General features: G+C 42.0%; 1 protein-coding gene across 4 annotated transcripts; it reads left to right on the top strand.

The window, feature by feature from the left end:
- The first annotated feature begins 1,904 nt into the window (after positions 1–1,904).
- LOC311103764 (medium-chain acyl-CoA ligase ACSF2, mitochondrial-like) lies at positions 1,905–17,952 on the top strand. Of its 4 annotated transcripts, none has more exons than XM_084145414.1 (17): positions 1,905–2,023; positions 3,238–3,415; positions 6,370–6,565; positions 7,109–7,237; positions 7,335–7,388; positions 10,270–10,388; positions 11,121–11,283; positions 11,573–11,668; positions 12,163–12,311; positions 13,278–13,369; positions 15,004–15,080; positions 15,183–15,290; positions 15,479–15,630; positions 16,465–16,606; positions 17,179–17,289; positions 17,504–17,572; positions 17,679–17,952. In XM_084145414.1, exons 2-17 carry the CDS (start codon positions 3,252–3,254, stop codon positions 17,727–17,729), a joined length of 1,872 nt encoding a protein of 623 aa, XP_084001540.1. In that variant the 5' UTR covers positions 1,905–2,023; positions 3,238–3,251; the 3' UTR covers positions 17,730–17,952. The 4 variants fall into 4 exon arrangements, with proteins under 4 accessions (XP_084001540.1, XP_084001538.1, XP_084001539.1 ...); XM_084145412.1 differs by having other exon boundaries at positions 1,992–2,082; positions 14,977–15,080; XM_084145413.1 differs by having other exon boundaries at positions 1,992–2,082.
- Positions 17,953–27,116: the final 9,164 nt, after the last annotated feature.

Here is a 27,116-nt window from a genome sequence, read left to right on the forward strand (position 1 = left end):
ATGGAAAATACATTTCACAGCAGTTTACATTTACATTTTAGTCATTTAGCAGATGCTCTTATCCAGAGCGACTTACAGTTAGTGAGTGTATGGAAAATACATTTCACAGCAGTTTACATTTACATTTTAGTCATTTAGCAGACGCGCTTATCCAGAGCGACTTACAGTTAGTGAGTGCATACATTATTTTTTTCATACTGGCCCCCCGTGGGAAACGAACCCACAACCCTGGCGTTGCAAACGCCATGCTCTACCAACTGAGCTACATCCCTGCCGGCCATTCCCTCCCCTACCCTGGACGACGCTTGGCCAATTGTGCGCCGCCCCAATGGTGGTACAATGATTCTCTACACTATACTTGCTTGTTTTGTCACATAAACTGAAATTAGGCAAACTATTTAGAATTTTAGCAACCAGGAAATGGTGTAGATTTCAGCATAGTGTACCTTTAAACAACAAAATGCAAAACTAAAGGATGTTCACACTGCAGGCCTTAATGCTCAAATCAGTTTTGTTTTTCAAATCCGTTTTGGAATATTGACTGTCCAAACAGCATGTTACAAGTGACCAAATCGGATTTATCTGTGTTCAGACAGCAGTCATTAGTTGATGTGGCCAATCTAGTTGCCATAGTAACAACGGGTGTGTGTGTGTGTGTGTGTGTGTAGTGGTGTAGCCTGATTGGTGGTGGTGCGCATGCTTCCTATCACTCAGAAGTTATATCAGACTGAGCACTTCTCACCATTTATATTTACGGAGAGCAATTTCCGTTTTACAACAGGTAGTGTCCATTTATTTACAGTAATTGTGTGTTGATTAATTATTGCTTTCTTCCGTGGAAAAACAGAATATGTATAAAAATGGCAAATATACCGAAAGCAAAATCAAGCTGAGATTTACGACTATTTAACCATGTTAATCATTACTGAAACATGCAAACTTCAAACATTTAACCAGTTAAAGATAATGAATACATGATAATGAACTACATAAAAATATTTTATTAAAACCAATTCATACAAAAGTAAAAAGTGGCAAACAAAGTGAGTGTGTGTATATGTGTGTTACAGCATCATGGACAGAGAAGTGTGAGTGGACACTGGGAATGTGTCACCTCTGACCCTGACCCAGTCCACTCAAATCAGGACTCCAGTATCACAAGGACTATCGCTTTGTACTAGGTCTTATTATGCCATAGTTACCAGTAAACTTCTAAACCCCCAATGGAAACAATACATTAATATCATAACCACTGTTAGCTCCGGTATCAAACGTAACGTCACTACTTTACGTCCCCCAGGGCATTGTGGAGCTGAATGACGCTCGTAGGTACCCCGTCTAACGGAGTGGATGGCAGCCTGGAGAGTGGGGCTAGACAATAATTGTAAATGGTTTAGACAGGGCTTTACTTTAATCAAATTGCAGTACAGATTCACAGAATGCAGCCAATGTAAAAGCTAAATAAATTATGTTCTACCTTCAGTCGTGCTTCTACTAAAATACAAGATCTAACTGGGTGATCAATAAATCATTGGATTTATGTCAGTTGCTAGGTCTTAGCAGGTGAATGATTCATTTTCTAATGATTATGCTAGCTAGCTATGGCTCCATACAGAAGAATCGAGCTAGCTAACTTTAAAAAAAGCTTGTAAAATAACTTTGCATAATCGATTTCGGTAGATAGCATCAGACTACAACGTTAGAGTTGTAGCAAACTCTTAATAACAGTGATTTGGACAATAGCTTCCAAAAACGTATTACAAAGAAGAAAAAAGCTTGCTACCTAGCCAGAAAATAAAGACATTTTAACTTACCCGCCGCCATGACAGCTGGGCTTCGTTGTTGGACATGCGCAATCAGGACATGCCCAAGTAGATTGCGCATGACGTGTTTCGCAACAGGTTGTACCAGGAAAGCAAGTGAGCCGACACTCGCAAAACACTGTCAAGCCAACTGTTCTTCAGTTTCCTCCTGAATTGGGTTGCGCCAATACACAACACTTTACGATATCGACTGTTTTCTGGTAGGGAAATTTACTGGGCGTATGCTATACCTGAAAAGATCGGAGAAAATATTTCTGAAGTTAGTGCACATTCTTTTGTCATTTACTGTAAGGATATGTTCAGAAAAGTTACAATGGTTTATCATGCAGAGATTATAGGGCGCAGACCGGTATTATTCCAATATCTAGATTTCCAAGAGTGATTGATTTATTGAGGCCTATATTCAGGTCGGTCAGACGATCAATCCTTTGTTTCGGTTTTTTAATCCTTCGTGATGGGACATGATGATGTACCCTAACAGAGATTTGATGTAACATAATCTATTTGAGAGCGTTAATCGAATAATAATATAAACCAGTGCAAGTACTGTATATTAACTCTTAATGTTACAGTAAGATGTCGAGCCAACGGTCAGGCCTGCAGCCAGATGGCTAAAATAACAAACACTCAATTATGATTACCTGATGAGTATTCCCCAGTGACACCTTAATTTTGACTAGTGAAAAGTATTTGTTTGTTGTCTATTCTGCAGTCTAACAGAGTTTTCAAACCAGCATGGAAGTTCTGTGTAACGACCTAGCTATAGCCTACCCACTACCAAGCCAAAATAAGAAAAAGTGCGAGTAATCTCTCTTGTAATTACATGTTATTCTGAAGTAAATGTGTTACACTGAGTATGCGATTGAGCCGCAAAATGATGTTCGATAGATGTGAAGAACAGAACAACTTTAGAACAACTTTAGAAATCCGACTTCTTATTAATGTGCTTGCTGAAAGCACTTACGTTATCAAAAGTTATCCAACTTTAGAATATGCAGACAGACCTTCATGTTCCTGTTTGATACTATTCATACTTTTGTACTGCAACAATATTAGCATAAAATCCAATGCACTTCAATTGCCATCGATATATAATGGTAAGAAATCAAAAATGATTGATGGGTCATTTCACTAATAGTGCCTTTTGCGTTCCTTTGATATTTTACATAGAAATTGTGCACCAATATTGAATAAAAAAACAACTGTTATTTTAAAAAAAGTGCCTCTTTTAATAGAGACAACATGGAAAAATTCAACAAATCTGATTTATAATATGAATAAAGACTTTCTAAAGTGCCAAAAATCTGCATTTTTTACATGTCCCTTCTCATGTTTTTCTGACTTCTAGGAAGATTTTAAGCCAACATTTTTAACAAGGGTCTAAATTGATTCAGAACATAATAAATATTTTCAGAGCTGACTGAGACCATGTCAGCGGTGCGGATCAGCTCCTCGCTACTGAGGTCCAGGGCTCCTCACCTCGGACAGCTCAGTGTGTTCTCTAGAAGGGCTTTGTTACAACCTCTACAGGTGGTCTCCTCTCTACAGAAGACATGGACACCTGGGAACCCAACCAGGCTCTGGTGCTGTCGGTAGGTTTACTCTCTTGTCATTGTCATACATAAACAGACTAGTTCGATTATTTCTCTGTCTGACCTTTGCAAGTTGTTTCCTTTCTAAAGACTACCTCTGACCTTTGACATAGATTGTAGATTACATTTAGTCATTCAGACCTATGGAGCACACCACTAGTTGAGGTCAATTCCATTTCAATTTAGTCAATTATAGTTGCAATGATCGCTATGATCTGTCAACTGTAGAGTATGGTCTTGATGGCCTGTATGTGACTTGACTAGTATTCAGACTGAGGGTAATGTCTTTCAATGCCTGCTGAGCCCTGCTCAAGTCACTGCATACTATAGAAACAATGCTTGTGAGATTTCCTTTTCAGAAACATGTTTTTAAAATATGTTTTTACTTGGATTGTCCAACTAAGTTTCTGCTTTGTCTTGGCTGTAAGGAACGGGGCTCAGCGTGGTTGTTTTTCACATATCCATTATCTCTGGTTTCCCCTCTGAAAGACGTCCCGTGACCTGTGACCTGATAGGAGAATAGGGAGTGAGTGAGGGGAAACATATTTGTGCCGTTTCCCAACGGCTCCCAAGAGAACAGTGAAGAGGAGTCCACTATGAAACCACAGTCAGAGAACACTACAATAGGTTGGGTCTAAGATGAAGGGGGATTCCAATCAGAACCTTCCTGTGTTTCAAAAGAGACCGCTGTCATTGATAAAGAACACCGTCACAGTCAACTCTACTGTCTGTAAACCAAACCCATCCCTCTGTTTCTACTCCCTCTCTCTGTACCAACCCATCCCTCTGTTTCTACTCCCTCTCTCTGTACCAACCCATCCCTCTGTTTCTACTCCCTCTCTCTGTACCAACCCATCCCTCTGTTTCTACTCCCTCTCTCTGTACCAACCCATCCCTCTGTTTCTACTCCCTCTCTCTGTACCAACCCATCCCTCTGTGTATCTCTCTCTGAAAAAAGTATTTGATCCCTTGCTGATTTTGTACGTTTGCCCACTGACAAAGAAATGATCAGTCTATAATTTTAATGGAATGTTTATTTGAACAGTGAGAGACAGAATAACAACAAAAAAATCCAGAAAAAACGCATGTCAAAAATGTTATAAATTGATTTGCATTTTAATGAGGGAAATAAGTATTTGACCCGATCTCTATCAGAAAGATTTATGGCTCCCAGGTGTCTTTTATACAGGTAACGAGCTGAGATTAGGACCACACTCTTAAAGGGAGTGCTCCTAATCTCAGCTTGTTACCTGTATAAAAGACACCTGTCCACAGAAGCAATCAATCAATCAGATTCCAAACTCTCCACCATGGCCAAGACCAAAGAGCTCTCCAAGGATGTCAGGGACAAGATTGTACAAGGCTGGAATGGGCTACAAGACCATCGCCAAGCAGCTTGGTGAGAAGGTGACAACAGTTGGTGCGATTATTCGCAAATGGAAGAAACACAAAAGAACTGTCAATCTCCCTCGGCCTGGGGCTCCATGCAAGTTCTCACCTCGTGGAGTTGCAATGATCATGAGAACGGTGAGGAATCAGCCCAGAACTACAAGGGAGGATCTTGTCATTGATCTCAAGGCAGCTGGGACCATAGTCACCAAGAAAACAATTGGTAACACACTACGCCGTGAAGGACTGAAATCCTGCAGTGCCTGCAAGGTCCCCCTGCTCAAGAAAGCACATATACAGGCCCGTCTGAAGTTTGCCAATGAACATCTGAATGATTCAGAGGAGAACTGGGTGAAAGTGTTGTGGTCAGATGAGACCAAAATCGAGCTCTTTGGCATCAACTCAACTCGCCGTGTTTGGAGGAGGAGGAATGCTGCCTATGACCCCAAGAACACCATCCCCACCGTCAAACATGGAGGTGGAAACATTATGCTTTGGGGGTGTTTTTCTGCTAAGGGGACAGGACAACTTCACCGCATCAAAGGGATGATGGACGGGGCCATGTACTGTCAAATCTTGGGTGAGAACCTCCTTCCCTCAGCCAGGGCATTGAAAATGGGTCGTGGATGGGTATTCCAGCATGACAATGACCCAAAACACACAGCCAAGGCAACAAAGGAGTGGCTCAAGAAGAAGCACATTAAGGTCCTGGAGTGGCCTAGCCAGTCTCCAGACCTTAATCCCATAGAAAATCTGTGGAGGGAGCTGAAGGTTCGAGTTGCCAAATGTCAGCCTCGAAACCTTATTGACTTGGAGAAGATCTGCAAAGAGGAGTGGGACAAAATCCCTCCTGAGATGTGTGCAAACCTGGTGGCCAACTACAAGAAATGTCTGACCTCTGTAATTGCCAACAAGGGTTTTGCCACCAAGTACTAAGTCATGTTTTGCAGAGGGGTCAAATACTTATTTCCCTCATTAAAATGCAAATCAATTTATAACATTTTTGACATGCGTTTTTCTGGATTTTGTTGTTGTTATTCTGTCTCTCACTGTTCAAATAAACCTACCATTAAAATTATAGACTGATCATGTCTTTGTCAGTGGGCAAACGTACAAAATCAGCAGGGGATCAAATACTTATTTCCCTCACTGTACATATGTAAAATACTTGAGCTGATTCTAATTGATTTGGTGTTTGATTCTATGTCTCCCGAGTGGCGCAGTGGTCTAAGGCACTGCATCGCAGTGCTAGCTGTGCCACTAGAGATCCTGGTGTTGATTGTCGTAGCCGGCCGCAACCGGGAGACCAATGGGGCGGCACACAATTGGCCCAGTGTCGTCTAGGGTAGGGGAGGGAATGGCCGGTAGGGAGGTAGCTCAGTTGGTAGAGCATGGCGTTTGCAACGCCAGGGTTGTGGGTTTGATTCCCATGGGGTGCCAGTATAAAAAAAATAATAATAATAATGTATGCACTAACTGTAAGTCGCTCTGGATAAGAGCGTCTGCTAAATGACGTAAATGTACTGTAGTTGCTCTGTATATTGTTTATCTCTGTCCCTCAACAGATTCCTCCATGTGGACAGTCCCCCCCTGGTCCCGGGGCAGAGCTGCAGCTACGTCCATGGGGCGTCCTCAGTGTCCCTGCTGGGCCAGACGGTTGGTCAGAGTCTGCAGGCTGCAGCCGACCGCTGGCCCCACAGAGAGGCCCTGGTGTTCCTGCAGGATGGAGTCCGTAAGACCTTCTCCCAGTTTCAGGAGGACGTAGGTCTTTCATCCACCCTCTCTTCTAATCTGTTGCATCATATCTAGAGGCCATTACTGTTAGGCCATTACCTCTTGTTCCCACTCAAAGCACACACAGTAGGCCTATCTGTCAGTGCATTTGTTTGGTGTTTTACCAAATAGTAAAACCTGACATTGTGGAATTACGTAGCAAGTATTATGTGTCAGTATATTTTTAGGAAACTATTGATTATCACTGGTGAAACGTCTTAAGTCAGTATATTGTTGGGAAACTATTGATTACCACTGGTTAAACATCTAAGCAGATGTACAGTAACAGGGAGGAAACCGGGTGAATCTGTCCTGAGGCCTGCCAACTAGGTCATCCATGCTGCTGCAACACCCTGAGGCCTGCTAACTAGGTCATCCATGATGAAACAACGCAAACATAAACAGCTTTGTAACAATGTATTACATTACATTTATACACATACTCATAAACACAAACTACAGAATGCCTTTGCATATAGGGATATCATCCTATATATTACTACCTGGGTCATGGTCTCCCTCCTCCCCCAGGTTGACCAGGCCGCTGCAGGTCTCCTGGCCCTGGGTCTGAAGAGAGGGGACAGACTAGGAGTCTGGGGGCCCAACACATACCACTGGATCCTGTTTCAGTTCGCCACAGCCAAGGCTGGCATCATACTGGTGAAGATGATCTATTAAATTAGATTCTAAAATGAATATGTATTATCTGTTAGGATCTATTGTTCCTAATATTAAAGCATTGTTATTATCTCTACAGGTGTCAATAAACCCAGCCTATCAGCTGAAGGAGCTGGAGTACACCCTGAGGAAGGTATGTTCAAATCAAATTGTATTTGTCACATACACGTGTTTAGCAGATGTTATTGCGGGTGTAGCGAAATGCTTGTGCTTCTAGCTCCGACAGTGCAGTAATATCTAACAAGTAATATCTAACAATTTCACAACATATACCCAATACACACAAAACTAGTAAGGAATGGAATTGTAAAAAATATACATAAATGGACAAGCAATGACCGAGCGGCATGGACTAAGATACAGTAGAATATTATAGAATAGAATGCAGTATATACATATGAGATGAGTAGTGCAAGATATCTAAACATTATTAAAGTGACTGTAAACATTATTAAAGTGACTAGTGTTCCATTTCTTAAAGTGGCCAGTGATTTCAATAGGCAGCAGCAGCAGCCTCTAATGTGCTAGTGATGGCTATTTAACATTCTGATGGCCTTGAGATAGAAGCTGTTTTTCATTCTCTCGGTCCCAGCTTTGATGCACCTGTACTGACCTCGCCTTCTAGATGATAGTGGGGTGAACAGGCAGTGGCTCAGGTGGTTGATGTCCTTTATGATCTTTTTGGCCTTCCTGTGACATCGGGTACTGTATGTGTCTTGGAGGGCGGGTAGTTTGCCCACGATAATGCGTTCGGCAGACCACACCACCCTCTGGAGAACCCTGCGGTTGCGGGCGGTGCAGTTGCCATACCAGGTGGTGATACAGCCCGACAGGATGCTCTCAACTGTGCATCTGTAAAAGTTTGTGAGGGTTTTAGGTGCCAAGCCAAATTTCTTCAGCCTCCTGAGGTTGAAGAGGCTCTGTTGTGCCTTCTTCACAACACTGTCTGCGTGGGTGGACCATTTCAGTTTGTCGGTGATGTGTACGCCAAGGAACTTTAAGGTTTCCACCTTCTCCACTGCGATCCCGTCGATGTGGATAGGGGGGTGCACCCTCTACTGTTTCCTGAAGTCCACGATCATCTCCTTTGTTTTGTTGACGTTGAGTGTGAGGTTATTTTCCTGGCACCACACTCCCAGAGCCCTCACCTCCTCCCTGTAGGCGGTCTCGTCATTGTTTGGGAATCAAGCCTACTACTGTTGTGTCGTCTGCAAACTTGATGATTGAGTTGGAGGCATGCTTGGCCACGCAGTCATGTGTGAACAGGGAGTACAGGAGGGGGCTGAACACGCACCCTTGTGGGGCCCCAGTGTTGAGGATCAGCGAAGTGGAGATGTTGTTTCCTACCTTCACCACCTGGGGGCGGCCCGTCAGGAAGTCCAGGACCCAGTTGCACAGGGCGGGGTTCAGACCCAGGGCCCCGAGCTTAATGATGAGCTTGGAGGGTACTATGGTGTTGAATGCTGAGCTATAGTCAATTAACAGCATTCTTACATAGGTATTCCTCTTGTCCAGATGGGATAGGGCAGTGTGATGGCGATTGCATCGTCTGTGGATCTATTGGGGCGGTAAGCAAATTGAAGTGGGTCTAGGGTGACAGGTAAGGAAGAGGTGATATGATCCTTGATTAGTCTCTCAAAGCACTTCATAATGACAGAGATGAGTGCTACAGGGCGATAGTCATTTAGTTCAGTTACCTTTGCTTTCTTGGGTACAGGAACAATGGTGGCCATCTTGAAGCATGTGGGAACAGCAGACTGAGAAAGGGAGAGAGTGAATATGTCCATAAACACACCAGCCAGCTGGTCTGCGCATGCTATGAGGACGCAGCTATGGATGCCGTCTGGGCCGGCAGCCTTGCGGGGGTTAACATGCTTAAATGTCTAAATCACGTCGGCCACGGAGAAGGAGAGGCCACAGTCCTTGGTAGTGGGCCTCGTCAGTGGCACTGTGTTATCCTCAAAGCGGGCGAAGAAGGTGTTTAGCTTGTCTGGAAGCGAGACGTCGGTGTCGGCGACGTGGCTGGTTTTCTTTTTGTAGTCCGTGATTGTCTGTAGACCCTGCCACATACGTCTCGTGTCTGAGCCGTTGAATTGCGACTCCACTTTGTCTCTATACTGATGTTTTGCCAGTTTAATTGCCTTGCGGAGTGAGTAGCTACACTGTTTGTATTCTGCCATATTCCCAGTCACCTTGCCATGGTTGAATGCGGTGGTTCGCGCTTTCAGATTGGCGCGAATGCTTCAATCTATCCACAGTTTCTGGTTAGTGTAGGTTTTAATAGTCACAGTGGGCACAACATCACCTATACATTTCCTGATAAACTCAGTCACCGTTTCAGTGTATTCGTCTAAATTATTTTCGGAAGCTACCCAGAACATATCCCAGTCCGCGTGATCAGAACAATCTTGAAGCATGGATTCCGATTGGTCAGACCAGCGTTGAATAGTCTTTAGCACGGGTATTTCCTGTTTGAGTTCTGCCTATAGGAAGGGAGGAGCAAAATTGAGTTGTGGTCAGATTTGCCTGAAAGGAGGGCGGGGGAGGGCCTTATAACCATCCCGGAAGTTCGAATAGCAATGGTCAAGGATTTTGGCAGCACGAGTACAGCAGTCGATATGTTGATAGAACTTCGGCAGCCTAGTACTCAAATTTGCTTTGTTAAAATCCCCGGCTACAATAAATGCAGCCTCAGGATATGTGGTTTCCAGTTTGTTCTTATCCAGTACCGTGTTGTTTTACATTTTCAGATTTGAATTTCAATACACTTCCTGGATTGACCGAATGAATAACTGAACAGATCCCGACCCTGGTGCTGTCTGTGTCCTTCCCAGTTTAAGACCCAGAGGTTCTGTTCTGTCTGTCTCTGTAGGTGCAGTGTAAAGCCGTGGTGTGTCTCACCCAGTTTAAGACCCAGAGGTTCTGTTCTGTCTGTCTCTGTAGGTGCAGTGTAAAGCCGTGGTGTGTCCCACCCAGTTTAAGACCCAGAGGTTCTGTTCTGTCTGTCTCTGTAGGTGCAGTGTAAAGCCGTGGTGTGTCCCACCCAGTTTAAGACCCAGAGGTTCTGTGACATGCTGAGACAGATCTGCCCAGAGATGGACACAGCAGAGTCAGGGGTCTTTAGGAGCTCCAGGTCTGTTAATATTGTACTATTGCACCATGAGTGAATCAACAGACCGGTATGTTAATGTTGTACTACTGCACCATGAGTGAATCAACAGACCGGTATGTTAATGTTGTACTACTGCACCATGAGTGAATCAACAGACATATTGTATTACTGCACCATGAAGTAAACAAGTAACTAGCAGGATACTAATAATCATAGATACAGAACCCTGAACGTATATGTGGTCTGTGGCTAACATACTTATAGCCATAGTAGAGATCCTATTAAATTACTGGAAGGGGTATGTCATGAACCCTCAAAGTTCCAGAATGGTATGATAATGGCAGCCATTTTGGTCAGGGATAAATCCAAGCCAGTCTAATTGGAATGAATGGCAGTAGAGGCATAGGGGATGCACTTCCTGCTTTTACTGATGCAGGGACATAAAAATAAGTCATGTGATACTGTATATCACAAATGGTGTAATATAATTATTGGCTCATGTAAAACACAGTAAAAGGTATACACTGGAATTATACTGAATTGACTCTGAATAAGAAATGTTACCACTGGTGGATGTCTATGTACCTGTAACTGTAAATGGAACCAACCTCATTGCCTGTGTATGGTGATGATGACAGACAGCAGACAGACAGGGACAGTAGAGGCCCTAATGAAGGTTGTTCCTGTAATATTACTGTAATGTAACTGTCATTGTGTTCCTGTAATGTTAGCCTACTGTGATCCTCCTGCCAGGCTACCAGACCTGTGTATGGTGATAGTGTCAGACAGCAGACAGACAGGGACTGTACATGTAGAGGACGTGATGCAGGCTGGAAGCAGACAGCACCACCAGGAGCTGCAGGACCTGCAGACCAAACTGTCCTTCGACGATCCCATCAACATACAGTTCACGTCCGTAGGTATCCTGTTGAAAAGAAGAAGAATATTGTCAATTTATTTGCAGAGAATGGAAATGTGTCTTTTGTCTTTGAACCCAAAACTCAGAGAGACACACGCACACACACACCAAGAGGTTGGTTGCAGTGCAACGCCCCTGGAGCAGTAATACTGCAAACATTGTTTCAACCATCTACATAGACACAGACCACAGACTGGAATTACCCTATATACCTACACACAGAAACCATCAACAGGTATTCATTGTTTCTTCCTGGTCTCACTGATGTCTGTATGTTTGTCCCTAGGGAACAACAGGAAGTCCTAAAGGTGCCACCCTTTCCCACCACAACATCGTCAACAACGCCTATTTTGTGGGTCTACGTCTGGGATATAACTGGAGGGTCAGTGGAGACATAATAATATTATTCTCTCTGGCTCTCTCTGTCTCTATCTTTCTCTCTGGCTCTCTCTGTCTCTATCTCTCTCTCTCTGGCTCTCTCTGTCTCTGTCTTTCTCTCTCTGTCTCTCTCTGTCTCTATCTTTCTCTCTCTGGCTCTCTCTGTCTCTATCTCTCTCTCTCTGGCTCTCTCTGTCTCTGTCTCTCTGTCTCTCTCTCTCTGGCTCTCTCTCTCTCTCTCTCTCTCTGTCTCTCTCTCTCTCTCTCTCTCTCTCTGTGTGTGTCTCTCTCTCTCTCTGTCTTTATCTCTCTCTCTGTGTCTCTGTCTTTCTCTCTCTCTCTCTCTCTCTCTCTCTCTCTCTCTCTCTCTCTCTCTCTCTCTCTCTCTCTCTCTCTCTCTCTCTCTTTCTCTCTCTCTCTCTCTCTCTCTCTCTCTCTCTCTCTCACTCTTTCTCTCTGTTCCTTGTTTAACTTCTGCTCTGTCTGCTCCCCCCCCAGCCTATAAGAGCATGTGTTCCTGTACCTCTGTACCACTGCATAGGCTCAGTGATAGGAGGGATGTGTATGGCACTGCATGGCATCACCCTGATCTTCCCCTCTGCTGGGTACGACAGCCGTGCCAACCTGGAGGCCATTCAGAATGAAAGGTAGGTCTTATACCCTGAGACCAGCCTAGAGGCTATTCAGAATGAAAAGTAGGTCTTATACCCTGAGACCAGCCTAGAGGCTATTTAGAATGAAAGGTAGGTCTTATACCCTGAGACCAGCCTAGAGGCTATTTAGAATGAAAGGTAGGTCTTATACCCTGAGACCAGCCTAGAGGCTATTTAGAATGAAAGGTAGGTCTTATACCCTGAGACCAGCCTAGAGGCTATTTAGAATGAAAGGTAGGTCTTATACCCTGAGACCAGCCTCGAGGCTATTTAGAATGAAAGGTAGGTCTTATACCCTGAGACCAGCCTCGAGGCTATTTAGAATGAAAGGTAGGTCTTATACCCTGAGACCAGCCTAGAGGCTATTTAGAATGAAAGGTAGGTCTTATACCCTAAGGCCCAACCCTTAGGTCAGTGGTTCCCAAACTGGGGGGGGCGCGAGTGGTCAGCAGCTTTCAACTTACTCCTGAAAGTTGTAATAATAGAATGCACAAGGTGACATTTCTAAATTGGGTAATGCATCATCAGTTATCCTCTTATCATGACAGTCATTAGTTTCCATCCAATTGGCCGTAGATTTTCATGCAAATATTCACAAATCTGCATAAAGAAATTATGCGTATTTTCCCACCAGTGGTGTGCCTCCCACTATCGGTAGAGTTGAAAATGCGATGGAAAGGCATTGAACTATAGATTTAGATTTGGAACATGACAAAGTAAATGTTGTGTGCACTATGTCATCACACACTGATGACATAGTCATCAATGCTGGAAGGGGGGCAAGAGTGAAACAGTTTATGAACCCCTTCCTTAGGTGACGTACACATCTTGGAGACTTACAATAGAGATACTTCATGTCAGTCTGTTGTAATAAGAAGAATTGAAATAGCTGCCACTGAGCACATTGAGAATGAACCTCTATAGTACACTAAATACCTCATTCTATGTTCTCTGTTTCAGGTGCAATTTCCTCTACGGCACTCCTACCATGTACATTGACATGCTTGGACAGCCTGACCTTCACAAGTACGACCTGTCATCAGTTGAATCTGGTGAGAGATTTGAAAGTTTATGTTTGTGTAGAATGTTGTTAGTTGGCTGGCTGGAAATGAACTTCATTGCTCTGGTAAAGTTAAAGCTTAAAGCAGTTGCTACATCCATTTTTGGACTTATAAATTAATGAAATGAAGCCATTGATTCTTGAAGAATATAACTTATAAATGCCTCTTGAGCTTAGTTCAACTGTTGTACCCCATCAGAACCCAAATACAAGCTTGTTTTACTACAATGTTTGTAAACAATGTACATGTAGACACTGAAAAAGTTAGTAGCACCAGGGGAAAATGTTAGTCTGGGGCCCTGTTTTAACCATGTTTTGAGGCTATAATGTATAGCCTTTTGAGGGGCTCCAGACTAACATTTTCAGTTGGTGGCACCAGTCCATGATTTGGTTGCACCAACATTTTGTCACGCAATAGAACAATTTTATAATCATCTTATAAAGTCATTCAGTGCTTTACGGTGTTGGTATGATTAAAGAAACATATTTTTTTCATCAAACATGTCCAAGCAGAAATGCATGATTCAAGTAATTTTGATCTGCAACCTAAACCAGTGATTGTCATGAAATTTGGGATAACAAGCCTCGTCCCCCTTGGGCGAGGCTTAACGAAGGGTCAATTCTTGGGCGAGGCTTAACGAAGGGTCAATTAGCTTATTGTTGATATATAGTTTTCTACTGTCAAAATAGGGCTCTGGAATGTTCCTATTTGTTTTGCTCAATAGAGAGCCATTGTCCTACATGTTTGTGTGCACTAGCCAATAGGCTAATTCATTTGGGGCTAATTCACCACCTGACAAAATGAAAACTCAAAACACATTAGCTAGATCGCTAACTGTAAATATTGCTGATGGTTAGCCGCGTAATTGATTAATCGAAGTAAATTGAATGCCCTAAAACATTCCAGTGGTAGTCTACTAGGACTCAGCGCCAACGTGCACCTCGCGCGCTCTGCATCTCAAAGACATATCAGAAACATTGTTTTTTTAAACAGTGCCTATCGCTCAATATTGAGAATTTAGAAATAGTTTTCATACCCCCAGAAAGCTGAGACCCTTCCCGTCTTCAACTAACAACAGCATGTTTTAAAAACTGTGTTTTTCCCGCAATTTTTCTCTCCCTCTAAATAGAGCGCACAGTTGGAAGGAGAGAGAGTGGCTGGCTCATCACAGCAGTTGTTCCTGGCAAAACAGGCACTGTCATTGGCGGGCATTTTCATGGCAGGAATCAATGCACTTTACTTTAGGTGTACTGCTTGACCAAATCATGGTTTTAGCTGCCCCAAAGAATAAGACATTTTGAGTGAGCTGACCAGCTAGAATTTGCAGCTGGCACTGATGCAACCGTTTTTGCACAGCCAAATCAAAGGGTTGCAAAAGCCCTGTTAAAACAATCATTTTGATATAATGGATTGTCATCCTTGCATCCAGAGCTCTTTCTATGAATTTGAGAGTGGTTACATGTCTCCGCCCCCATCCCTCAGCTTTTTACCAAAACAGTGGCGGGGTGTCCATTATGTTATTTTTCAACTGCAGATTGCCCCTTTAATAGTAGTATAAAGTATTAGTATAGTAGTAAAGAAATAGTATTTGTTCCCAGGAAGGATGATGGTGATTTCTGTTCCAGGGTTTACGGGTGGGTCTCTTTGTCCTCCTGAAGTCATGAGGAAGCTAAAAACTGATATGAATGTCAAGGATATGATAGTAAGTTCTTCCCATCTCTTTCTCTGTGTGTGTGTGTGTGTGTGTACACAATATACTTTATAATCTGTATGGGGTAACACACTGTTCCCTTGTTAACATCAGATAGGCTATGGGACCACAGAGAACAGCCCTGCGGCGTTCCTTGGTTTCCCGCGAGACAACGAGGAACTGAAGACAGAGACAGTAGGATGTATCCTGAACCACACTGAGGTGTCAACCCTTTCACTGACACCAGACATGTACCTAATGTGTGTGTGTGAGAACAAGTGAGAGAGAGAGAGACAGAGAGAGTCATGTGTCTAATGTCAGGGACCTAATTTATCAACATATGAATAACGTTTATATTTATTATGATTTCAAACATATATGAAACCCTACCTGTGTCTTCTGCTGGCCAGGCGAAGGTGGTGGATGTGTCCTCTGGAGAGCTGGTTCCTCTGGGGGAGACAGGAGAGCTGCTGATCAGAGCTTACTCTGTCATGCTGGAGTACTGGGACGACCCAGACAAGACCAGGGAGGCGATCACCAAGGACCGCTGGTACAGGACCGGGTAAGAGATGAGAGATTCAGGGACCTAGAGAGAGACCCAGACAGAGACACCTGACAGGGAACCCCAGGCATAGACCCAGACAGAGACACCTGACAGGGAACCCCAGACAGAGACCCAGACAGAGACACCTGACGGAACCCCAGACAGAGACCCAGACAGGGAACCCCAGACAGAGACCCAGACAGAGACACCTGACGGAACCCCAGACAGAGACCCAGACAGAGACACCTGACAGGGAACCCCAGACAGAGACCCAGACAGAGACACCTGACAGGGAACCCCAGACAGAGACCCAGACAGAGACACCTGACATGGAACCCCAGACAGAGACACCTGACAGGGACCCCAGACAGAGACACCTGACAGGGAACCCCAGACAGAGACCCAGACCCCGGACAGAGACCCAGACAGAGACACCTGACAGGGAACCCCAGACAGAGACCCAGACAGAGACACCTGACAGGGAACCCCAGACAGAGACCCAGACAGAGACACCTGACAGGGAACCCCAGACAGAGACCCAGACAGAGACACCTGACAGGGACCCCAGACAGAGACACCTGACAGGGAACCCCAGACAGAGACCCAGACCCCGGACAGAGACCCAGACAGAGACACCTGACAGGGAACCCCAGACAGAGACCCAGACAGAGACACCTGACAGGGAACCCCAGACAGAGACCCAGACAGAGACACCTGACAGGGAAGACAGAGACACCTGACAGGGAACCCCAGACAGAGACCCAGACCCCAGACAGAGACCCAGACCCCGGACAGAGATGGCCACAAGATAAAAAGTGAGACCGAACGTCAACTGTGAATGTCTCTCCACAGTGATATAGCCAGTCTGGACAGGTTTGGGTACTGCCGTATAGTGGGACGTATAAAGGACATGATCATACGTGGAGGAGAGAACATCTACCCTGCTGAGATAGAGCAGTTCCTTCACACCCATCCCAAAGTACAGGAGGCCCAGGTGAGATCCACACCCATCTCAAAGTACAGGAGGCCCAGGACTCAGCACCACTAGAGGGCAGCAGAGAATAGGACAACACCACAGTAACACCATACAACCAAGTTACACAAATCTATCTAGGAAATGTTAGTACCAAACCCTTAGTTCTAGAACCTTTCATTTCATGTCTTCATTTCTCAATACTCCTATCACCATATGATAGCCAACAGTAGGTATGATTGGAACAGTTTTCTGATTGTAGTATATCCAAATCCATACACAAAAAAAAAAAACTGTATGCACGCATGACTGTAAGTCGCTTTGGATAAAAGCATCTGCTAAATGGCATATGTGGTCCTCTGTAGCTCAGCTGGTAGAGCACGGCGCTTGTAACGCCAAGGTAGTGGGTTCGATCCCCGGGACCACCCATACACAAAAAATAATAATTATGCACGCATGACTGTATGTCGCTTTGGATAAAAGCGTCTGCTAAATGGCATATTATTATTATTATTATTATTATTATTATTATTATTATTATATCCAAGTGTTTATTTTCTCTCCCTGTCCCGTCCACCTCTCTTTCTGCCCAGGTGATAGGTGTGAGAGATGAGAGGATGGGGGAACAGGTGTGTGCCTGTATCAGACTGAAGGAGGGGCAGGACTGTAGCAGAGAGGAGATCAGAGACTTCTGCAAGGGACAGGTGACACAGAAAGAAACAGATCACCTGGGGATTGAACACGGATCTCCTGCAAGCCAGAAGATGGTTATCCCACTGAGTTGAAGTTGTTTTAACTAGATGGTTATCCCACTGAGTTGAAGTTGTTTTAACTAGACTTTAGGTCAGTCCATCATTGCCAAGCATCGGCAATATGTCTTATGTGAACGAGAAGAGTAACTGTTTATACTTTTTCCAGATTTCTCACTTCAAGATCCCACACTATGTTGTGTTTGTGGACAGCTATCCACTGACTGCCTCTGGAAAGGTAGGATGGCTTTATGACAGCATAAAAAATCAGGTTATCCAGGTTATTGATATTAACACCAGCACAGACTACTGTGGTGATCACCTCTGTGCTTTTCCTTTCCTAGATCCAGAAGATCAAACTGAGGGAGGTGATGGAGAAGAAGCTGGGCCTGTGATGGACAGAGGGACCTAGACAGACTGTGGCCTGTGATGGACAGAGGGACCTAGACAGACTGTGTTGATGTCCAACTGGAGAGAGATTGGTTGCAAAGGGTCTGTGTCTGTTACAGCAATAGATTTTGTATTTCAATAAAACTAAGACCAAAAAATAACATCTAAGCTCTTTTATGTTACGGTTCATGAGTGATGTGCAACACAAATAAACTATTTCAGTACTTATTTTTCAATATCTTTATTTCATTTTATTTAATCGACCAGATTGGACAACCAATTGAACATCATCATGATATATGATCTTGGACTGATGTACAATAGTAAAAAAAAAAGTTATTAATTTAAACACATGCCATAAAGAAATCTGAAATAAATAAAACTAAACGTTGCTATGTACAAATGTGTTGTTAGGCAAAGTTACAATGCTTAGTTACAAACCTGTATACATGGGGACATAGCAACAGGTCTATATAGAGCTCATGATGTGGTAAAGGTGGGTGACATCATAGACGATGGGAGTGAGAAAGAGCTCCAAATGATAGTTCTAGAAGCTGGAAGAGGTGGGATAGTTTTAGGGCCAGTTTCCCGGACTCAGATTAAGCCTAGGTCAAGCAGTGAATGTCAGGATTCCGTGGCTTTCTCCGTCAGAACAACATCACAGATGGTTTATTATCCATGTCTTAGTTCAAAACAGAACGTTGAAAAATACAGGCAGTTTTTAAGATCCAGGCTAGCCTCTTTAACCTGATTCAGCTAAACATGGCTGAGACTGAAAAGTATAGTCATCAATTGATTATTTTGAATCATGTGTGTTGGGGAAGGGCTGGACTAAAAGCAATAAGCAGAAAACATTACACAAAGTGGTTCTATAGAAGAAACATAGTCGGCCATTTTACATAGGCCTTCATGAAAACATAGATTATATGAACTCAAACCTTAAAAACACAGTCTGCCATTTTACTTAGGCCTTCATGAAAACAGATTATATTTACATTTACATTTTAGTCATTTAGTAGACACTCTTATCCAGAGCGATTTACAGTTAGTGAGTGCATACATTTTTCATACTGGCCCCCCGTGGGAATTATATTGTCATCCTTAAGGAAGACACACAGTCTGCCATTTTACATAGAACTTAATGAAAACAGATTATATTAACTTAAACCTTAAGGAAGACACAGTCTGCCATTTTACATAGGCCTTAATGAAAACAGATTATATTAATTTAAACCTTAAGGAAGACACACAGTCTGCTATTTACATAGGCCTTAATGAAAACATAGATTATATTAACTCAAACCTTAAAGAAGACACTGTCTGCCATTTTACATAGGCCTTAATGAAAACAGATTATATTAACTTAAACCTTAAGGAAGACACACAGTCTGCCATTTTACATAGGCCTTAATGAAAACAAAGATTATATTAACTCAAACCTTAAAGAAGACACAGTCTGCCATTTTACATAGGCCTTAATGAAAACAGATTATATTAATTTAAACCTTAAGGAAGTGTCGTATCGGATGAATGGTGGTCATTATTGCTGTCAACAAAGAGTCCGTTTTATGCTGCATCGTGTTAGAGGCTTTTAATAAAATCACGAGGTTACAGCACAAATGACAGGTGACATGACACCCGGAGAACGGCTCCCCCGATTGCCATGGCCGTTCTGACGTCTTCTTCGTTTAACCCCCCTATTTATAAACAACGAAGCTGACCTCTTCTGGCCAATCCCCAGTCTCCAAGACACTTCCGGTCTGCTGGATGTGGCGTTACACCTAAAACATTCCCTCTGGATACTAACACAACCAACATTCCATTTCTTCATGAAAAACATTTAACAAAGGCATAATCTTCAGATACTATATTCCCCCCTTCGAGACGAACTAAACGTCTCGAAAACAAACAGAATAGGATTATGACTAGTAACAATTTATCTTATTGAGTATCTTTAACATTAAACCAAAAACATTCTTCTCTAGAGTGTAAATACCTTTCTATGCAATAACCGTTTATGAAGTGTGAATACATTACTATGAAATATGAAGAAATCTCTATGGAGTGTAAGAGCGAAAAACTGTCCGGCAGCCATCTTTTCAGATATCCATCCATCAATCAAGACAGTAAAATTCTCTCACGGTCCCTCTGCCCCAGGCAACCACCGTCGGTACTCCAGATAACCTCATAAACCATGTAAATGCATTTTGAAACTATGATGCAATTAAATACACATGTAAGCCCCTGCAAACAAAATCCTATCCAAAAACATCCACTGTACGGCTGGTCAACCCATCGGATCGTACAATGAATCTCTCCCTTCCTAGCCTCTCTGTCCCTAAACATTCACGAAATAAACACAAACATCTAAGATCCTCACATGTATTCAATAACATCAAACATCATTCTACAAAAATTAATACCTGAGACTATTACACAATTATGTATTACACATGTCTATATTTCATTGCAGACACTGGAATGTAGTCCACTACACTTCATCTCCCTGTAGTCTTGACTTGGATGAATGGATTGTTGATGATGAAATCAGCCACACCCTCCTTGTTTCATCTCCTCCAGTCATATTGTCCCTTCATATTGTCTTTGTTTGAGTATTTCAATCTCCACATGTTCTCCCAAATGCTTCTGGAATGAAAAGAAAAGAAACGACCAAACAGTATCTTTTGCAAAACAACCCTTTCAAATTAAACATCAATATCCACTAAGAATATAAACTGATATATAAATGATGCATGAATCACATAAACCTATTCCCCCCTTTGATTCATAAATCATACCAACATCACCCCAATATTGAATTTTTTTTTTGAAAAATAATCAACTCATAAAAAATGATATTTATCCATCAGTAGTCCATCCATCTTCCTCCAGATCAGGAACAGTCAACACCGGCATCTGAGTGTTGTCTCCAGGAATCACTCTCCAACCTATCTCAATATCATAGCTTTCTCAAAGGTCAGTAACAAATTACAAACATCACACAGTGTTATCAAAGCTGAAACTAAAATCTGACCCATCACTGCCCCTACTGGCCTAACTGATCTTGCAACCAAGTCTTCCAAATGCATCCCTTATTTAACCCCAGTGATATTATCTGAAAGTATAACTAATATTTATCACTATGATCTTCCCAAATGTTACACCATACCATGAATAAAGTCCCCCCTTCTCCCTTAGACTTATCCTTCAATGATAGGCTTGAAGCCTATGACATGTCCCTTTTCATCCTATTTTGAACTCTAGTTTCAAATTGATCTGTGTTCGGTGCTACTCCTCTTTTAATAGTAAAAGCCTCATATGGAAGCTTCAACGTTGACATGTAACCAAATCCTGTCCATTCATAATGTAAGAATATATATTTTATCATCACAAACCCACCAAATATCTCTAAAATTCTCCATAGTCACATTGTCAGTCAAAAGCTAATCGTTTAACCATCAACGTCCTGCTCTTCTTACTACCTGGTACCTAAAAAGTAACATATTTCTCATTACTACCCTTAAGGTCATGCTTATCCAAAGTTATCATATAACATCCCAATCTGATCTTCCCATAAACACACCCCCTACCTCACATGTTTCATTAGAACAAAAACAACCTTTAGCCCTCAATGTTTCACCTGAATACTTCAGGATTCCGTTGTTACCTGATTTCCTTTCCATCTAACAAATGCACCCAAATTAATTCACTTAACCCAATTCCACCTACCCCTAGGCTTAAACCACTGTTCTGACAACGACATTATTTTATCTGTCAATGACTGTTGCTGATACCACAGTCATGACAAAGCATAAGACTGACCCATACCTCATAGAGGCCGCGCGACCGTCTAACATGTTTGGTGCTGGAATTCTCAACAGACATGGACCCTCAAGATTCCTCACTGATCTTACAGAATGAGTTAATCTATCTCTAATTTCCACAACAGAAGAACGAGCGGTACTGATCAGATACCTCTCCCTGTCTGTCATTAAAATCAAAGACCTCATCCTGTATCTCCATGATGAATCTATATTCTCTCTACTATTATCTGCTCTCCTATTTTAACCCTATTCGTACTATCCTTGACAGCACTCTCCATCCGTAACATAACCCATGAGTCTAAAATTCCCCATTTAATTTAAGAAAAGTTGTTGTCGATGTCTCCCTACATTTGCTATTGCCATCATATCACTAATCCCTTCCAAAGTTACCATTAAAGTAGTGGACTTAATTGCTGTATCAACCCTAATTACTTCTAGTGCAACAGTTCCCATTATCCTCTGTGTATTATCTACTGTTGGAGTGACTACTGTAATCTACTCTTCCTGAACTCCTTCGGTGACTGCGGAAGCTTCAACAGATTTCAAATCTTCCATTATAGGCATCACTTTACGAATTACATAGCCCTTTAACCCATAATTCTTAACCGGAACAACTTCTAATGCTTGCCCTAGATAAGTACACATATATTCTCTCTGACCTTTCTCTGTAACATTACGCAACATAAGTGAACAGTCACTCCTAACCTCTTCCACTTCATATCGTTGTACAACCTATCCCTCCTTTGACTAGGTGCAACAGCTTCTACTCCTGGTCCTGATAACAATACTTATTCTCCATAATTATCTCTCCATATGGGAGGAACGTCCCCATCCTAACCCTAATAAGTATTTTTCCCTAACACTGGTGCTGTATTGGTTCCCTTATAATCAAATGCGATATATTTATGGCTTTAATAACTATCAATGTTGAAAGAGTTAAATTGCTTCTCACTGTTGTTATAATAGACTGAAGTGTTAATGTCCTTAGTTACTCCTAATTTCCCCAGTTTTCCCCTAAGACTTTGAACTCTTTACTTGTACTTCCCTCTATCACCACTAGTGTCACTTTTTCCCCAAATCTCAGTCCTTTCTCTAAATCCCTGACTTTCAAACTTTTGATTACACAAAATACACCTATAATTACCTTGATCTTCCTGCTGGGAACTGTAACTATAGATACTCAATCACCCTCAAGCTTCTCTTATCAATGCATCGGCTCCTAACAGATCTAAACTCCTACCATATCTTCCCACTAAACTTTAAAATGTCCTTCATCACTGTTCTCTCTCTCTCTTACTACTAACTTTGAAATTTAGCTTACTGTCTTAGAGTTCCTTCAACCCTAATCTACTCCTAATTTATTTTAATCCAATCTTTTCTCTCATAACTTTTAAACCTTTTTCCACTGATATATTTACAAAATCCCTTTACCACCAAATGTTAGAATATGTGATTGGGAAAGTTCCCAACTGCCTTTGACTTTTTACACACACTTGGCAAACGACTAAACACATTTTAGCCTAGCCTGAAATCTCTTAGTGTAAGAATGTAACCCAGAATAAACAGTCACCCCTTTTAACTTTGTAGACAGATTGTCTAATAGACAGAACAATAGATTATCATCCTTCCTATGATATTATCTTTTTTAAGCACATGATTCCCAAAAACCCAGTCGTCTAGTGTACATCTTATTGTACAATTCAATTTAAACAATGCATCTCTTCCCAACACTGCCATAACAGTATCTTCTAATATTAGTATGTCTATTTTGATTAACTGTTTTACTACCTCAAATCCCTATCCTAATTAGTTAGCAATTAGTGAGATGTTTAACCTCTTTAGGCTGAACCCAGATAAGTTTTCCCCTATTCACTATCCCTTCTAATGGTCGGTTGTTTCAACTGTTAGCTATTTTGTCTTCTTCTCTAATCGATGCTCTCAGCAATGCACCCCCCTTCCGGATCTCCTAGGCACTAACAGGTGATCTTCACTTGCTCCTTCATCTTCCTCTGTTGTTTTCTCCTGATGCATTTCCATCCCAGGTAAAGTAACCAATCTGTCCACAATTATAACAGTCTTCTGAAAGTTGCTGGAAGTGTAGCTGAAATCTTCCTCCTATTTCTTCTTTGTTCTTCTCCAATTCTTGGGATCCTCTCAGCAGTTTCTCCTCTTCTGTAACTTCAGCGTCTCGAGCTGTTCCTCTAGCTCTCTTACCTCTCCCAAAGTCGTCGCTTCCTCCAGGCCTGATACGCCTCGGTCTATATCTCCTATTTCTTCTTTGCCAGTCATTGTAGGATAAAATCCTCGAACATAAAGCACCTTTAATCTCAAAATCTTCATCGATTTCTTCATCTTCAACTTCCATCAGAGATCAAATCTCGTGTATCCTTCTTTTTCCTCTTGCCAACTTCCTTCTGATCACAGAGTCATATCCATACATGCATGACCTCTTCATCATCACTCTCATTTTCATCCTCCTCGTCTTCTTTAAGTTCACTCTTCTCTTCCAGACATCTAATTTTCTTCCTTCTGGAGTTTTGGATTCATCTTCATCGTCGTTTCTGCTTGTCCTCTATCTATTATTCGTCTTCATCTCTGAATCAACAATCACCCTGCTGGATGATCACTGAAAGCTGAGGATAAACATCCCTAAGCTGTACTTTTTCTTCTCGTAAGGTGGGTGTCTTTTTGCTGAATCCGTATGTGAGAAAGGTGTACTAACTTCTGCCATTAGTTTTTCTAACCCTACTTTCTAACCCTACTTTAATTAAAGGATTACTATTTTACTCAATTTTCCCCTATATCAAGCCTTTTATATTCCTTTATTGTGAACTATCTTATTTTAGACTGTATAGCCTAAGGCTTCCCCCCTTAAATTATTAATATAACCCTAAACAACTCCAAATAAATCCAAATAAACTCCAAATAAATCAATTAAAAATCATGAATAATTAAAACCAATTTTTATTCCTATGTCACCAATTTATCAATTAGTGTTAGCTATCTTACCACAACCCATCAAATGCAAGTAAATGTAGTTAGTCAACTTCAAAGCAATCCCCCAAAAACAAAGCCTCTAACCCTATCATTACTCCAATTCCCATAAACCCCTTGCTCTATCAGCTCTGATTATCTTAAATTTACAGAACAATCCTCAATCCATCCTTGATTCCCAACACATCTGTAATCAAACCCCAGTGATACAGAGCTTCCAAAATGCAATTTTTAATGAAATAGTATTTGCCAAGCCTATGTAAAATTGTCATAACATCACATATCTTGTAACAGTCTCAAAACCTTATTTTTTTACTTGATCCTCTGCCGCGTCACGTGATCACTTCCTGTATCTCCTCGCTCCCCCTCTCTCCTGTCTCTCATGACAAGGGACAAAGACACAGAAACAGCTTTTGGTAGTTAATGCCATCACTGAGTATTTCCAACCATTCAATATTCATTCGTTCTACATTATTCACTCTAAGACTAAACTCAGAACTAAATAGATCGCTCAAAAACATTTTTATTTAATTTTAATCGTCTTTTAATTATTTAATTCAATTTATTATAATCCGCTACCATATATCTAATTTATAAATTCAATAGGTTACAAAACAAGTTTCATCTTTAACCAATCGCAGTTTAAACTAGAATCATCGTGCTAAAATCTATCCTCTTTTGTCTGTGTCCATTTCCCCCTTGCAGGGTAACGCCAAATGGGACCTATGACCTTAACCCACCATTTTGTTTTGTAGGCTTAGCCCAACCTCATGTCGTAGTTTTTAGCCCCGTAAAATCAACACGTGTCCTAATCTCGTGTCATAAACTCCCCCTTTCTGTAGTGTAGTATCGCAAAATTAAACGCATGCGCACAGCCATTCAAAAATCCCTTTTCACCGTGGAATGAAGATTCTCTACTCTCTCTCCCCAAACAGACAGAATAACACTCCAGCTGTAACTCCCGTTTCCCCCTTATAGTCAAACAACATTTAACAGCGCTCACAAAACATATAACCTGACTTACACACAGAGACAAATTTAAGAGACTTTAATCCATCGCAATGGAATCTCTAAGGATACGTTAGCATGTAGCACACAACACAATTAGCATTAGCCTCTAGCCACGATGTACCATGTAGCATGAAACACACTCCCATTTAGCCTTGACATTAGCCTTAGCCTCTAGCTAACTGCGGCCTACTACGCAAATAAATATCCTGCACCGTGGCCAAATCATTGTCCATTATTATCAATATCTCTGCCTAACTTTATGCTGCCGTAAGTTCTGGATAATCATAGAGAGGTTACCCCATGCATTATAGTTCGTCAACCATACGATGAGTATATAACATGCATATAATCCGTCCAGCTTATAATTCCCAGAATTAACCTCACCACACCGAACGCGTTGCAAGGATTTTATGGCCCATTCATAAAGAATCGCCTCGCTTCGAGGTCTTTACCAGATTCACGGTGCCCTAAAGAATGCGCATATCGGCCTTCTCTAAATCCTCATTGTCACCCGTTACCAATGAAATCTATCTTAATGCTCTAAATCTTCATTGTCACCCGTTACCAATGAAATAACATTTTAGCAGACTCCAGTCGACCGCAATAACGCCACCGAGGCCAGGTCATATGGAACATCTCTCCAGTGTACACAAGTCATATCCAATCTAACAAACTCCGAAGCGGTAAGAACACACTCACCCTTTTGGCCATGCTTCAGAGCAGGTTAGCCCGGCGGTTGACTGAAACAAGGAAGAGACGCAAACCCAGCCCCACGTTGGGCGCCATTATGTCGTATCGGATGAATGGTGGTCATTATTGCTGTCAACAAAGAGTCCGTTTTATGCTGCATCGTGTTAGAGGCTTTTAATAAAATCACGAGGTTACAGCACAAATGACAGGTGACATGACACCCGGAGAACGGCTCCCCCGATTGCCATGGCCGTTCTGACGTCTTCTTCGTTTAACCCCCCTATTTATAAACAACGAAGCTGACCTCTTCTGGCCAATCCCCAGTCTCCAAGACACTTCCGGTCTGCTGGATGTGGCGTTACACCTAAAACATTCCCTCTGGATACTAACACAACCAACATTCCATTTCTTCATGAAAAACATTTAACAAAGGCATAATCTTCAGATACTATAGAAGACACACAGTCTGCTATTTACATAGGCCTTAATGAAAACATAGATTGTATTAACTCAAACCTTAAAGACACAGTCTGCCATTTTACATAGAACTTAATGAAAACATAGATTATATTAACTCAAACCTTAAAGAAGACAGTCTGCCATTTTACATAGGCCTTAATGAAAACAGATTATTATTAACTTAAACCTTAAGGAAGACACACAGTCTGCCATTTTACATAGAACTTAATGAAAACATAGATTATATTAACTCAAACCTTAAAGAAGACACATAGTCGGCCATTTTACATAGGCCTTAATGAAAACATAGATTGTATTAACTCAAACCTTAAAGAAGACAGTCTGCCATTTTACATAGGCCTTAATGAAAACATAGATTATATGAACTCAAACCTTAAAGACACAGTCTGCCAT

Source organism: Coregonus lavaretus, assembly GCF_964263955.1.
Source record: "Coregonus lavaretus genome assembly, chromosome: 28".
Taxonomy (NCBI): domain Eukaryota; kingdom Metazoa; phylum Chordata; class Actinopteri; order Salmoniformes; family Salmonidae; genus Coregonus; species Coregonus lavaretus.

Bases quoted from the DNA above. Each gene is read 5' to 3' on its own strand.
- LOC311103764 (XM_084145412.1), top strand. From the start codon at position 3,252: ATGTCAGCGGTGCGGATCAGCTCCTCGCTACTGAGGTCCAGGGCTCCT. The intron at 6,566-7,108 runs GTAGGTCTTTCA...CTCCTCCCCCAG, and splicing joins TCTCCCAGTTTCAGGAGGAC to GTTGACCAGGCCGCTGCAGG. The intron at 15,631-16,464 runs GTAAGAGATGAG...GTCTCTCCACAG, and splicing joins GACCGCTGGTACAGGACCGG to TGATATAGCCAGTCTGGACA.